The sequence below is a fragment of the Dama dama genome, chromosome 6 (genome assembly GCF_033118175.1).
Source record: "Dama dama isolate Ldn47 chromosome 6, ASM3311817v1, whole genome shotgun sequence".
Taxonomy (NCBI): domain Eukaryota; kingdom Metazoa; phylum Chordata; class Mammalia; order Artiodactyla; family Cervidae; genus Dama; species Dama dama.
Window position 1 is genome coordinate 25,800,150 of NC_083686.1, and position 13,691 is coordinate 25,813,840.

Below are 13,691 nucleotides of genomic sequence, written 5' to 3' on the forward strand. Positions count from 1 at the left end.
TACACCAAAGGATTGGGAATTCCCTGGTGGTCCAGTGTTTGTGAGTCTGCACTGTCATTGCTAAGTACCTGGATTTGACCCCTGGTCGGGGAACTAAATATCCCACAAGCCACCGGTGAAAAAAAAAATCACCAAAAATAAATAGAATATCAGGTAGTGGTAAGTGCTATTAACAGAAGTAGAGCAGGGTAAGAGATGGAGAATGACGAGGGCTCCTTTAGATTCAGTGGTCAGAGATCTTTCTAAGGTGGCATTAAGATAAAAAAATATTGGATGAAGTAGCTAGTATAATATTTTATATACCCATATGGATAGAAGAAACCCAAAGTTCTGTATTCCCCTTCTCACTGAATATTAAGGGTGGTTCTTTTGTCACCCAGACAAATCCAGCAAAGCCACCTATCCTAAACTTTTCCCTTACCTCCCATACCTAGTTAATCATCACATTTTTGCCACCTATTTATTTCTAAATTTCTTTTCTACTTGCCATTGTCTCCTCTTAGGCCCTTGTCACTTTTTTTTTCTTTCACTTTTTGAAAAGATATAGTAGTTCATTTTCATGCACCAAATAGTGTCCAATTAAAATCTGTAACACATGAGAACTAACTTGGTGGGGCTTCCACTGGTCAAATGGGGTATTGTGAGCATGAAAATAAACATAGTAATGGATTATCAAATAGGAATCTGGGAGTTCACACTGATATAAACAAAAGAATTTTAAAAAATGAGAAAGAAGAAAAGGTCTTGCAGCTGATCAATGTGGAAAGAATGATAGAATTAGAAAAATCACATCTAGGTAGCCACTATTACAAAAACTGACTTGGCCAGGAGTCGTCAGTGGATGCTAAAACTGGGTGAAGGTATGATGATAAATGGGATATGTATATAATCTCAAAGTAGTCGCCTACACAAGATACTTACTGATTACAAAGGGAAAAATATTAACCGTATAGTGGAGAATTCCTTCAGACACTGCATTAACCAAGCAAAGCAAACATCACTGGTAATAGGACACATGGACATCACGTGCCTACATCATGCACCGAGGACAGAACAGTACTTCTCTGGTATTTCTGCCAAAAATGCATAACTTAGATCTAAATACCATGAAACAACATAGGTTACCAGATGCAGGGGCATTCTTCAAAATAATTGTCCTGCACTCTTTAAAAGTATGAAGGACATAGGACTTCCCTGGTGGTCCAGTGGCTAAGACTCTGCACTCCCAATGCAGGGGGCCCAGGTTTGATCGCTGGGTGGGGAACTAGATCCCACACACTTCAACTAAGACTCAGTACAGACAAATAGATAAATATTTTAAAAAATGATAAAAATATCAAGGTCATGAAAGAAGACTGAGAAACTACTTTAGACTACAGAAGACTAAGGTAACGGATGATAACTAGATTCATTTGTAATCCTAAATTGTATCCTGGTTAGAAAACAATTTTTCCTTTTGATATTAGTCAGACAGTTGATGAAATCTGAATGTCTATAAATTGTAGGCTTCCCTGGTGGCTCAGACGGTAAAGAATCTGCCTGCAATGTAGGAGACTCATGTTTGATCCCTGGGTTGGAAAGATCCTCTGGAGAAGGAAACCCACTCCAGTATTTTTGCCTGGAGAATTCCATGGACAGAGGAGACTGACAGGCTACACAGACTGTGGGGTCTCAAAGAGTCAGACATGACTGAGCGACTGTCACTCATTCACTCAGATTATAGTAGTGTATAAATGTTAATTCCTGATTTCAATAACTGTATTGTGGTTATAGAAGGAAATGTCCTAGTCTTTTATGAAAAAACACTAAAGTGTTTAGGGTAAAGCATGTCCAAAGAAAATTTCAACTAGAACCTCTTCTAGATGCTTTTTTACGGGTGGAGGTCACATGACAGTCTATCAATTGTCTGATAGAGTATCCATAATAACCACTTGCAGGTTTCTTTGAAAACCTGGATTTGTTCATTCAGGAGCCACCATTGAGTGCCAATGTGTAAGCACAGTACCATGTATGCCCAGGATGAGGCAGGAACCATTGAAATGTGTCCTCAGGGAATTGACACCCTCTAGGAGACAAGCCAAAGAGAATTGATGAGAACAAGAAAGCGAATGTAGTAACTACTAACATTTGAGGAATGTGGGTGACGGGTATCCATTTATTATTTTTGCAAATTTTCAGATCTATGAAATTATTTCAAAATAAAAAGTTAAAAATGTAAAAACTATTAGATGAAAAGAAATTAAAAGGGAGTAAAAAGATTTCAATAGAATTAGACTTTTATAGACAACTTACAAAACTTGTCCCTATATTAGACCACAAAGGAAAATAACAAATTTTACAAAGCACAGAAATGTACATGCCATAGTCACAGACTACAGGCAGTAAAGCAAGTAAAAATAAAGTGTTTAAAAATCCAAAATGCTTCAGTTCAGTTCAGTTCAGTTGCTCAGTTATATCCGACTCTTTGCGACCCCATGAATCGCAGCACGCCAGGCCCCCTGTCCATCACCAACTCCCGGAGTTTACTCAAACTCATGCCCATTGAGTCAGTGATGCCATCCCGCCATCTCATCCTCTGTCGTCCCCTTCTCCTCCTGCCCCCAAGCCCTCCCAGCATCCAGGTCTTTTCCAATGAGTCAACTCTTCGCATTAGGTGGCCAAAGTATTGGAGTTTCAGCTTCAGCATCAGTCCTTCCAATGGACACCCAGGACTGATCTCCTTTAGGATGGACTGGTTGGATCTCCTTGCAGTCCAAGGGACTCTCAAGAGTCTTCTCCAACACCACAGTTCAAAAGCATCAATTTTTCTGCACTCAGCTTTCTTCACAGTCCAACTCTCACATCCATACATGACCACTGGAAAAACCATAGCCTTGACTAGACAGAACTTTGTTGGCAAAGTAATGTCTCTGCTTTTTAATACGCTATCCAGGTTGCTCATAACTTTCCTTCCAAGGACTAAGCGTCTTTTAATTTCATGGCTGCAGTCACCATCTGCAGTGATTTTGGAGCCCCCCAAAATAAAGTCTGACACTGTTTCCACTGTCTCCCCATCTATTTCCCATGAGGTGATGCGACCAGATATCATGATCTTAGTTTTCTGAATGTTGAGCTTTTTAAGCCAACTTTTTCACTCTCCTCTTTCACTTTCATCAAGAAGCTTTTTAGTTCCTCTTCACTTTCTGCCATAAGGGTGGTGTCATCTGCATATCTGAGGTTATTGATATTTCTCCCGGCAATCTTGATTCCAGCTTGTGCTTCTTCCAGCCCAGCGTTTCTCATGATGTACTCTGTATATAAGTTAAATAGGCAGGGTGACAATATACAGCCTTGATGGACTCCTTTTCCTATTCGGAACCAGTTTGTTGTTCCATGTCCAGTTCTGACTATTGCTTTCTGACCTGCATACAGGTTTCTCAAGAGGCAGGTCAGGTGGTCTGGTATTCCCATCTCTTTCAGAATTTTCTACAGTTTGTTGTGGTCCACACAGTCAAAGGCTTTCTTGTAGTCAATAAAGCAGAAATAGATGTTTTTCTGGAACTCTCTTGCTTTTTCGATGATCCAGCAGATATTGGCAATTTGATCTCTGGTTCCTCTGCCTTTTCTAAAACCAGCTTGAACATCTGGAAGTTCACGGTTCATGTATTGCTGAAGCCTGGCTTGGAGAATTTTGAGCATTACTTTACTAAAATGTGAGATGAGTGCAATTGTGCGATAGTTTGAGCATTCTTTGGGATTGCCTTTCTTAGGGATTGGAGTGAAAACTGACCTTTTCCAGTCCTGTGGCCACTGCTGAGTTTTCCAAATTTGCTGGCATATTGAGTGCAGCACTTTCACAGCATCATCTTTCAGGATTTGAAATAGTTCAATTGGATTTCCGTCACATCCACTAGCTTTGTTCGTAGTGATGCCTTCTAAGGCCCACTTGACTTCACATTCCAGGATGTCTGGCTCTAGGTGAGTGATCACACCATTGTGATTATCTGGGTCATGAGGATCTTTTTTGTACAGTTCTTCTGTGTATTCTTGCCACCTCTTCTTAATATCTTCTGCTTCTGTTAGGTCCATACCATTTCTGTCCTTTATCGAAACCATCTTTGCGTGAAATGTTCCCTTGGAATCTCTAATTTTCTTGAAGAGATCTCTAGTCTTTCCCATTCTATTGTCTTCCTCTATTTCTTTGCATTGATCGCTGAGGAAGGCTTTCTTATCTCTCCTGGCTATTCTTTGGAACTCTGCATTCAGATGGGAATATCTTTCCTTTTTTCCTTTGCTTTTCTCTTCTCTTCATTTCACAGCTATTTGTAAGGCCTCCTCAGACAACCATTTTGCTTTTTTGCATTTCTTTTCCATGGGGATGTTCTTGATCCCTGTCTCCTGTACAGAGTCACGAACCTTTGTCCATAGTTCATCAGGCTCTCTGTCTATCAGATCTAGTGCCTTAAATATGTTTCTCACTTAGACAAACCGCTTAGACAATCTCAACTCTCTCTAAACCATAACTGAATCAAAGAAGAGATACTATATTTCCAAACAATTTAGAATACGTGTTAGTTGCTCAGTTGTGTCCAACTCTTTGTGACTCCATGGACTGCAGTCCACCAGGCTCCTCTGTCTATGATATTTCCCAGGCAAGAATACTGGAGGAGGTAGCCATTCCCTTCTCCAGGGGATCTTCCTGACCCAGGTCTCTAGCATTGCAAGCAGATTCTTTACCAACTGAGCCACCAGGGAAGCTCATTTAGAATATATTTCTATATTTAGAATAGAAATATATATTTCTATATTTAGAATATAATAGTAATGAATAAAACCTCTGGTATGTTGCCTAAATTACAGGCAAGGGAAAATCTGCAGTCTAAAAACTATTATTATTCATCAAGAAAGAATAAAAATCATATACTGTTTTAGAAGTTAGGACAAAAATATAAAAACTACTAGAAGCCCAAGAGGAAGACTATGGTGCTGTCTTTTCTCTGCTCTCAGAAGGCTTTGTCAGCTACTTTATGGAGCAATTTAAGGAGCACTTTCAGTGGGCCAGTACAAAGTGCTGGACTGGAGCAGCAAATAGTATCTCTTTGTGGAACTTTCAAGGTGTGTGTGTAAGAGGGAAAATATCAGATAATAAATTATAACTTCAAAAATTCAATGACGGTTATGAAGGTGAAGTACACATTGCTATTCAATATCTCTAGTGTAGTGTCACTTAACAGGACTGTCTGTTGTCACTACCTCCCTCCCTCCTGCTTTTCTCTGACTCTCCTTCTCCCTCTTTTCCTGTCTCTCCCTGTCTTTTTGTTTTTCTCTTTTCTCCTCTGACTTTCCCTCTCCCGCCCCCCGACCCCCAATTTCCTGAAGACAATATGCTTATTTTTGCCTCATCTTGAGCCTAGTGCTTTGCTTGATAGCACTCAATAGTGGCCACTGAATGAATGTATTGAGAAATTAATGAATGAACCCTATAGGCTACTACTAGTGGACACTCTGCCAGACAATGTGTAGGTTACCATTTGATAAACTTTGTAAAAAAAATAATCTAGAAGAGAACATAGGAAATGTATACTATAGAGTACAAAATAGCCACAAAATACTGTTTAGACAAGCTAGTAGCCTGTTTAAGCAGTATAAGGTTAATTGAAATTCTATGAAGGGTAGTTTGTGTAAGGGAAAATCATGCCTAGTTTATTTTTTAGAATGCCTGAGTGAAGTATTTCACTGTACTCTGGGAAATCAGTAGATGCAGTTTATTTTGATTTTTCGCAGAATTTTGATGCCGGTTCACATCCAAGACCCACACTGGGGTGGGAACGTGAAGTGTCAAAGGAAGGACTGAGGTGTATGAGAGCAAAAGTAGTAAGAAAAGATGTGGAAGTAATAAGTGAGGACTAAATTAGGGACGCCCTGCAGGGTAAAGACTTGGGATTTTATTGTGCTGCCTTGGGAGAGTTTTGAGAATGTTATCTGATTTATAACTGTAAAGGATCTGGTTGCTGTGGGGCTAAACCATAGTTAAATGAGAACAGTACATCAAGACTAAATAAAAGTTTGCTGCAGTAGGTGATGGTGGTATGAACTACAATAATGCAGTAATAGTAGTAAGAAGTGGTTAATCTAGAAGAATGTTGAAGGTAGAGGGAACAGAAATTTACTGTGATTTGCTGTGTGGTGTAAGAAAAACAGACTCAAGAGTGACTTAAAAGGTTTTGAGTTGAGCCATTGAATGAATACATTTATACTTGTCTCCTTGCCCTATTGCCTGCAGAGGAGTGAGTATTTCATGGAGGTTATTTCTGTAGGACAGGGAGATTACTTAGGAGGTTGTTGCAATCATTCTGGAAAGATGAAAGAGGCTTGAATCCAGGCAGCAGCTCTAAGTACAGAGAGGTATTCAAAGGTCACAGTCTTGAGAGACATTTAGGAAGTAAAAATAACTATTTAGGAAAGCAGTTTCCAGTATTTCAATAAAAATTCATGATAACCGAATCATTTTTCCCAATAACTCCACCTACTCATATACTAAACCTTTGAGCAAGGTTTGTCTGAGGCCTGTTTTTACACAGCCCAAGAGCTCAGAGTGGGTTTTCCAGGTGGCGCAGTGGTAAAGAATCCACTTGCCAATGCAGGAGACTCAAGTTCAATCCCTGGGTCGGGAAGATCCCCTAGAGTATGAAATAGCGACCCACTCCAGTAATCTTGCCTGGAAAATTCTATGGACAGGAAAGCCTTGAGGGCTACAGTCCATGGGGTCGCAAAGAGTCAGACATGATTGAGCACGCATGGACAAAGCTAAAAATATTTAACATTTTCAAGGTATTTTAAAATGCGGATAAGGTTGGATATGTAACACAGAACATTTATGGCTTCTGAACCTAAAACATTTACTGTCTGGCTCCTAATAGTGTTATGTTTGCCAACCAATGGTGTGGATCAGTAGGTTTTTTTTTTTTTAGTTTGTCTTTAATCTTCTATTTCTTTAAAAATTTATGTTTTAATTGAAGGGTAATTGCTCTACAGAATTTTGTTTTCTGTCAGACCTCAATGTGAATCAACCATGGGTATACCTATGTCCCCTCCCTCTTAAACCTCCCTCCCATGGATCAGTGATTGTTAAAGTGTGGTACCTAGAGCAGCAAGCAGCACTTGGGAACTTGTTATAAATTCAGATTTTCAGGCCTCAACACAGACTTGCTGAATTAGAAACTCTGGGAATGGAACCCAGCATTGTGTGTTTTAACAAGCTCTCCAGGTGATTCTGATGCTTGTTAATTTCTGAGAATCACAGATCTAGAGAAATTTTTCTACCTGGTGAAAAATCACGGCTTCTCTGGAGGCTCAGTGGTAAAGAATCGGCCTGCCAATGCAGGTGATGCCGATTTGATCCCTGGATGGGGAAGATCCCCTGGGGAAGGAAATGGCAACCCATTCTAGTATTCTTGCCTGGAAAGTCCCATGGACAGAGGAGCCTGGTGGGCTACAGCCCATGGGATTGTAAAGAGTTGGAAACAACTTGGCAACTGAGCACATGAGGAATAACAGTATTGTGCATAAGAGCTTCAAACTGGAAACAGAAATGTCAATCAATAGAAAGGTTGGTACAATTAACACAATGAGAATATTTAATAGGTTGTGGTAAAGGGCATGCAATGGAGTGTACATAAAAGGCAGACAGACTGCTTGTGTTTGAATCCCAGCTCCACCAGAGTAGCAGCTGTTAATGACCTTGGGCAAGTTACTTGACCTCCCTAAGCCTCAGTTTCTTCATGTGTTAAATGGGCATAAAAATAGTTAACTACTTTATAGGGTTATTGTGAGGATTAAATAATTAAAGTAGATGAGTAGCTGGTACATAAGTATTAGATATGAAGGACAATCTGCATTTAATGTATTATGCTACTTTAAGGAAAAACATGTCAAAGTTCACTTCATAGAAGTGACAGCCCATATATTTTGCATATAACAAAATGAGCAACCTGAAAGTGTAGATTTTGGAGGTTCAAATGTTGTCACTGCCCCGTAAACCTGTTTTCACACGTGAAAAAAACCTTTAAATTGCTTTAATAGGATTGTGAAGAAAACTGCTGAAATGTGTATGCCTACACATTTGTCTGGTATATGGGCATTTCCTAATTGCCTTTTATTTCTTTCACCATTTCCTCAGCTCCTCCTTTCCAAAATTCCTCAGCTGTCTTGATAGCCCCTGAGAAACATTGCCAGAACTAAGGTGCAAAGTGGCTTCCTTGATTGTAAGCAGATTTGGCTTTTTCCATGAATCAAGGTCATGAGAGTCAGTGTCTAGTGTTTTCTCAGCTATGCCCCCGGAGCCAAGTCTGAGCCTAGATCTAGGACAGGGCTGTAATCCTGGTATCTCCTGGGATTTCACCCTTTTAGCTGCTTTGGCATATAAAATGCTTAGCATGTATTTAGCAACGCCTGAACACTGAACCAGGCACACAAAGAAATAGAAATCCCCCCCCCCCCCCCCCCCGGTGGAGGCCCCGTCGTATTTTTTCTACATCCCAGTACCTAGAACGCAGTAGGCCCTATAATGTATGTTGCGTTAAACCTGTTTGAACGGATGTGCCCTTCTCGGTGGAGCTTAAAAACCTCCATTTCCTAGAGTGAGTTTAGCTGCAAGCAGGTAAAGCCACTGACTGCATTTTACGCTCGTCTAGAGCAGCAACCTGCAGATACCTAGTTCAGGAAGAAGAATCACTACATTTTCTCCCTCTTAACATTAATTATATAAACGGACCAGAAAAATCAGTCCCCCAAAGGGCACAGCGCAAAAGGCACACCGCTGCAGCCACCCGGCTCCTGTTACGCCGCGATCTCGAAGGGCGACGAGGCCCGAGCCTTGGGCCGGAGAAAGGCAGCCTCCTTGTGACGTCAAATCAGCGGACTCTCGCCCCGGCTTCAGGCCGGTTCCGGTTCCCCGGCTTTCCGGGCGCGAGAGTACGTGAGCGAGGCGGCGTTCTGCGCGTGCTCCGCAGAGGGACGCGAGAAGGTTGGGTCCAGCTCGCGGAGGAGATGCGTGATTGGCTGAAGCCGTGCTGGGGGGTTCCCCAGCCCTTTCGGCAGGGGTAAAACAATAAGAGGGGGCGGCGGCAAAGGGGGCGGGACGTCCGTGTTCCTTGTCGCTCGCCGCAGCGCCTGGTGCCCGGGAAGAGGTGGTTGTGAGGAGAACCAGCTCTCGGCTCTCCGGCTTCCTTGGCTTGAGATTTGTCAGAGGGAGGGGGCGGCGAGTGAGAAGAACCCGCTGCAGCCGGTCCTCGGCGACTCTCCCGCTGACCTCCGCGCGACGTACCCGCCGCCGCTGTTGGTTGGAGGTGTGTACGGGGGCCGGGAGGGGCGGCCGGTGTGGTGGTCGGAAGGGGACATTCCCGTCGCCCGCCGCGGCTCGCGGCAACCGTTCTGTGCGTGAGCCCCGGTGTCGGAGGTGTGGAGGCCGAGAGAGACATTGTTCTTGCCGGCTGCCTACGCTGCTGGTGTATGCGTGAGAGAAGCCGAGCCTTTCCTCTCAGGTGAGGGATGGGAGGCCGCGTGGGCAGGGAGGTGACCGGCGCGCGTCTTGCGGACGGAGGGCTCCGAGGGCACAGGTGGGGCCGGGGTTGGTTGGGGATGAGGTGGCGAGCTGGGTAAGGGGACGCAGCGGCTCCCAAAGGCACGCTGAGGGAGGCTTCGGACGGGATGAGGGGGAGTGGGCTTGCCGGAGAGGATGTTTTCGGGTGCGGAGCCCCCCACTCGCGTCCCCGACTCTTGCGGCTCTTATTCCCGGTTCCCCGGGAACGGGGAGGCCGCCGCTGCCGCCCCACCCGTGGGGGAGGGGAAAAGAGGCTGTGTCGGCGGAGGCAGAAGCGACGCAGATGCGAAAGTAGCGGCCTCCGGGCACCATTTCTCTGCACGGAAACAGAATCCGGGTCTGAAGGCAGCCGCCGCTTTGCTTACCCCAGTACCTGGTGTTCCGCGGTCTCTGACCCTCCTCTGTTTTATCCCGAGAGAGTTCTGAAACCCGGGCTATATATAACGTGCTCCTTCTCCGTGCCCTTTTATGCAGGCGATCTCTTACTGACTCAGGAATAGAAGAGGTGTTTGCGTGCTCTGGGGAGGGGGTTTATTTCTTTTCTCCCATCTCTTTCTTGGGGAGAGTGGGAAGGATAGTCAAGGAGAGGAACATAGCGTCCCTAGGTTGTGTTATTTTTGTTAGTTGAATCCGATCGAATTTTACCTGCATCTCTATAAAGGCAGATTTTTTAAGATGGCCCTGTGCCGCTCTGGGGCGAGTGTAGATTGCAGCTACAATTTCCCGCATAGATCAATTTTTTTTTCCCCTCCAAGGTATGCCTAATTTCTTAACAGAATTTTGTTTTTGGGGGGGGGGGGGCGGGGAGAGGGAGAGTCAGTGCCTTTGCTGTCTTAAAAATCAAATAAAAACAAAACCACACACGTGCACCGAAGCTGGAATAATAGCAAAGTTATTCCGTCTTGCCCCCCATATGATTGTTGTGATAATAACTTATGTGGAAATACTGGCTTTAGCACCTCGTGCTGGTCTCTCAAATGTTAGCATTGCATGTACCTGGATCCGTGAAACATTAACTGCAGTTTGGGGAGCCTCCTGTATTAGAGGGGAAGAAAATGGGAATTCCTTGTTTAGCTCCATATTTGGCAGTTAATATAGCCTTAGGCATGTGAACAAAGTTTCAGAGTAAACATTTGGCCCTGTTAGTATTCAGTGGTCCTTTTGTTGTCCAAAATTCCTGGTCTCAGAAAATAGACGGTATGATTCGTTTAAACTGAAATGTGTTGTTTCTTTGGTGATATTATTTTCCCGTTAAATATTTAGGATTAGCTATGAGTAAACATGTGTTATGATTTCATCTCTTGAGGCTGTTTAATTCTGAAAAGTTAGAAAGGAATTGAAGGGAGGATAAGGACCTCAAATGGATTTCTTTCTATTTAGCAGATATTATAGTTCAAGTTGTTGAATATTCAGGGGTTGAAATATTTGTCAATAAGTAGCAAGAGGAAAGAACCAGAATGTTTGTGGGGTGGATGGGGATCAAAAATGGGAGAAGTAAATGTCTTTTAATTTGGTAGTCGAGTGAGTGTTTAGTTAGTAGGTGAGGAGAATTGCTACCAGACAGCTCTTGAGTTTGAATAGTATTGGCACTGTTGGTAGTAGGTTATTTTCATTATCCACAGTTCACTTAATGAAAATGTCCCTATCAGTTACTGAAAATATATAAATACCAGTAGGTTAACAGTTAGGTTAACAGTTTCCTTGTCCTGAAGATTATTGCTGTTGATTGCCCATTATCAGGATTGAAAATTCTTTCCTTGATTGCTTTAAATAAGACTTATCCCCACATATTTTATACTGAGTGTGTATGGAGGTGAGGAATGACCCCTTTTCAAGGCTGATTTTGATAATTACAAACTAGAGGGTTGTTCCTGAACTTAAATTCAGTAGAATTTAATTGACAGACAGGACTCTCTCCACTGGGAAACATTTAAAAGCTGACAGAACAAACAAGTTGCATCTCTTGGAACTCTGGACTGGCTTCAGCAGCCATGTAATCAGTTTTTTGATGGCTTTCCCTCACCTTATTTTTATCTTTTAAATTCTAGATATTTTACCCTATGTTGATACTGTAGGTATGTTGGGATGACTGTTGTGGATTTCCTTTTATGTTACTGTCTTCTGTCTTTTAACTTCTCCCTACAGTATCAAATAAGCTAACAGTTGGACTTTAAATTTTTTTTTATATTCTTGCATCCCTGGATGGTCTTCAAAAGTGGTTGTTTTTAAACACATATAATGAAAAATCACTGTTCCAGGGAGGAGACCTTATTTCAAATGCTGAGGGGCTTTGAACTCCTTTCCTTAGGCTCTTAACATTGTGGCTTCCTTTTCTGTAAATGAAGCTATTATCTATCTCTAGGAGGTAAAGGGATGTGTAGGTTACTTGTTTAAGGTTACCTTAAAGCATAATATAAATACACAATAATTTTTGTGGGGAAACATTTCCATTTCTTTAATGCTTGGTCACTTTTTTAATACCTCTGAACTTAAAAACTCACCTCCTTACCTGTGGGGCCCTCGGAAAGAAAAGGCTTAATTCACAAGTATCTCTTATTTCTGTGACTGGTGCTTAGATCTTGTTTGTGATGCTTTCATTCCATGGCGTGCCACAACAAATTGAAGGTTGCTGCTTTCAATAGATAAGCATTGCTGTTTTGATTGGTAAAGTCCTTTTAAACAGAGACCCTTTGGTAGTTCCAAAGGTTTCAATTTTAATATGGGGTTAGCTGTTAAGAATGGGTAATACAGCCCATGCTTCAGTGACAATGGACCTCGGCCTGACTAGTGTGAGCCAGCCAGTAGTGAGGGGCTCTAGAGAGGAAGGGGTGGGGATAGTTATTCAATAGTAGAAATAAGTTCTGTCCTAGCAGAGACATAGCCTTTGGTAACATAGTTTCTGATAAGAGAACTGCATCCTCTTCCTAGGTCTTACTTTTTTTTAATAAAAAGTAAGATAGAGTACTACTTCTAACTTCACAATACTGAAAAATTATTTTTGTAGAATTTTTTCTGTTTTCCAAAATGTCGTTTTCTTTTGGCTTCTTGACTTTTTAAAAAAACAAGACAACATGGGATCTCAACTTTTTAGCAGTTTTTATTTTGGATGGAAATAACCCTAAGTATTAAATTGTGATGGAATTTCATGTGATTAGTTTGCAATAACTGAAATTCCCCATCCCCAACTGTTTGAGCCAAAGATCTTGCAGTTCTCATCACTTGTTATAGTGGTCAGAATATTTCAGGCTCTTTGAAGAGTGAATTTTTGATTCTGCATTTTGATACTTATGGGGTTTCCCAGGTGACTCAGACATAAAAGAATCTGCCTGTAATATGGAGACCCTGGTTTGCTCCCTGGGTTGGGAAGGTCCCCTGGAGAAGGGAATGGCAACCCACTCCAGTGTTCTTGCCTGGAGAATCCGCATGGACAGAGGAGCCTGGTGGGCCCCATGCTGGGTCCGTGGGGTTGCAAAATGTCGGGCACGACTGAGCAACTATCACTCACTTTGATACTTATATTTGGTTGAGGTGCAGCTAGGTGTTTAGCAGTTTAGATTTTATGATCATGTGTAGATAGAGCCATTTTATTACTGAGTAGAGAACAGAGGTGCCATTTCAGAGATCCCTAAGGTTAAAAAGGATTAAAGGAATACAAAAGTATTTCACCTGGATAACCTTATCTTTTGTATTGTATTCTGCACTGATCATTATTTTGCAATAGTAGATCTAAAGAATTGATTTCATTTTCCTGTCAAAGTGCATACATTGCCCTTCTTGTTATTGAAATCATACTTTAGTTGCAAATTTTATATTCTTTTCCACCTATGGTTTTAGCCTTTGACAATATTTTAATGACTGCATATGAACTGATGTTCCACAGTTGGGTTTCAGTATATTACGTTTTTGTTTTCAAGACCATTAATTTAACATTAGGCTATCAGAAAAAAAATAGTACTATATCAGGTAAGCACACCAGATGTTTTTAAAATTACCTCTTGGAAACAACAAAAATTCCACTGTACCTTTGGGTCTAGGCAGTAAGTTTCTTTCTGTTTCTCTTTCTCTATGTAGCTGCTCATTTTAAATTCCAGCATGGTATAGCTTTACTAGT

General features: G+C 42.0%; 2 protein-coding genes across 3 annotated transcripts in view; one reads left to right on the plus strand and one right to left on the minus strand.

Moving 5' to 3' along the window:
* Window positions 1-8,891: 8,891 nt before the first annotated feature.
* Window positions 8,892-10,309, minus strand: LOC133058680 (putative uncharacterized protein ENSP00000383309). Its single transcript, XM_061145556.1, has 2 exons — window positions 10,226-10,309; window positions 8,892-9,896 (listed from the first exon to the last, which is right to left on the minus strand). Exons 1-2 carry the CDS (start codon window positions 10,307-10,309, stop codon window positions 8,892-8,894), a joined length of 1,089 nt encoding a protein of 362 aa, XP_061001539.1.
* G3BP2 (G3BP stress granule assembly factor 2) overlaps window positions 9,131-13,691 on the plus strand; it is a 36,603-nt gene continuing 32,042 nt past the window's right edge. Inside the window, exon 1 of one of the 2 annotated variants that reach the window (XM_061145774.1) lies at window positions 9,131-9,326. The gene's annotated coding sequence lies outside the window, so the exon portion shown is untranslated. The remainder of the gene's footprint in view (window positions 9,327-13,691) is intronic. The other variant, XM_061145775.1, reaches the window with a different exon arrangement.

Coding starts and splice junctions, on each gene's coding strand:
- LOC133058680 (XM_061145556.1), bottom strand. CDS start 10,309: ATGCGGGAAATTGTAGCTGCAATCTACACTCGCCCCAGAGCGGCACAG. Junction 9,897..10,225: donor CTGCCTTTATAGAGATGCAG/GTAAAATTCGAT, acceptor GTTTCCGTGCAG/AGAAATGGTGCCCGGAGGCC.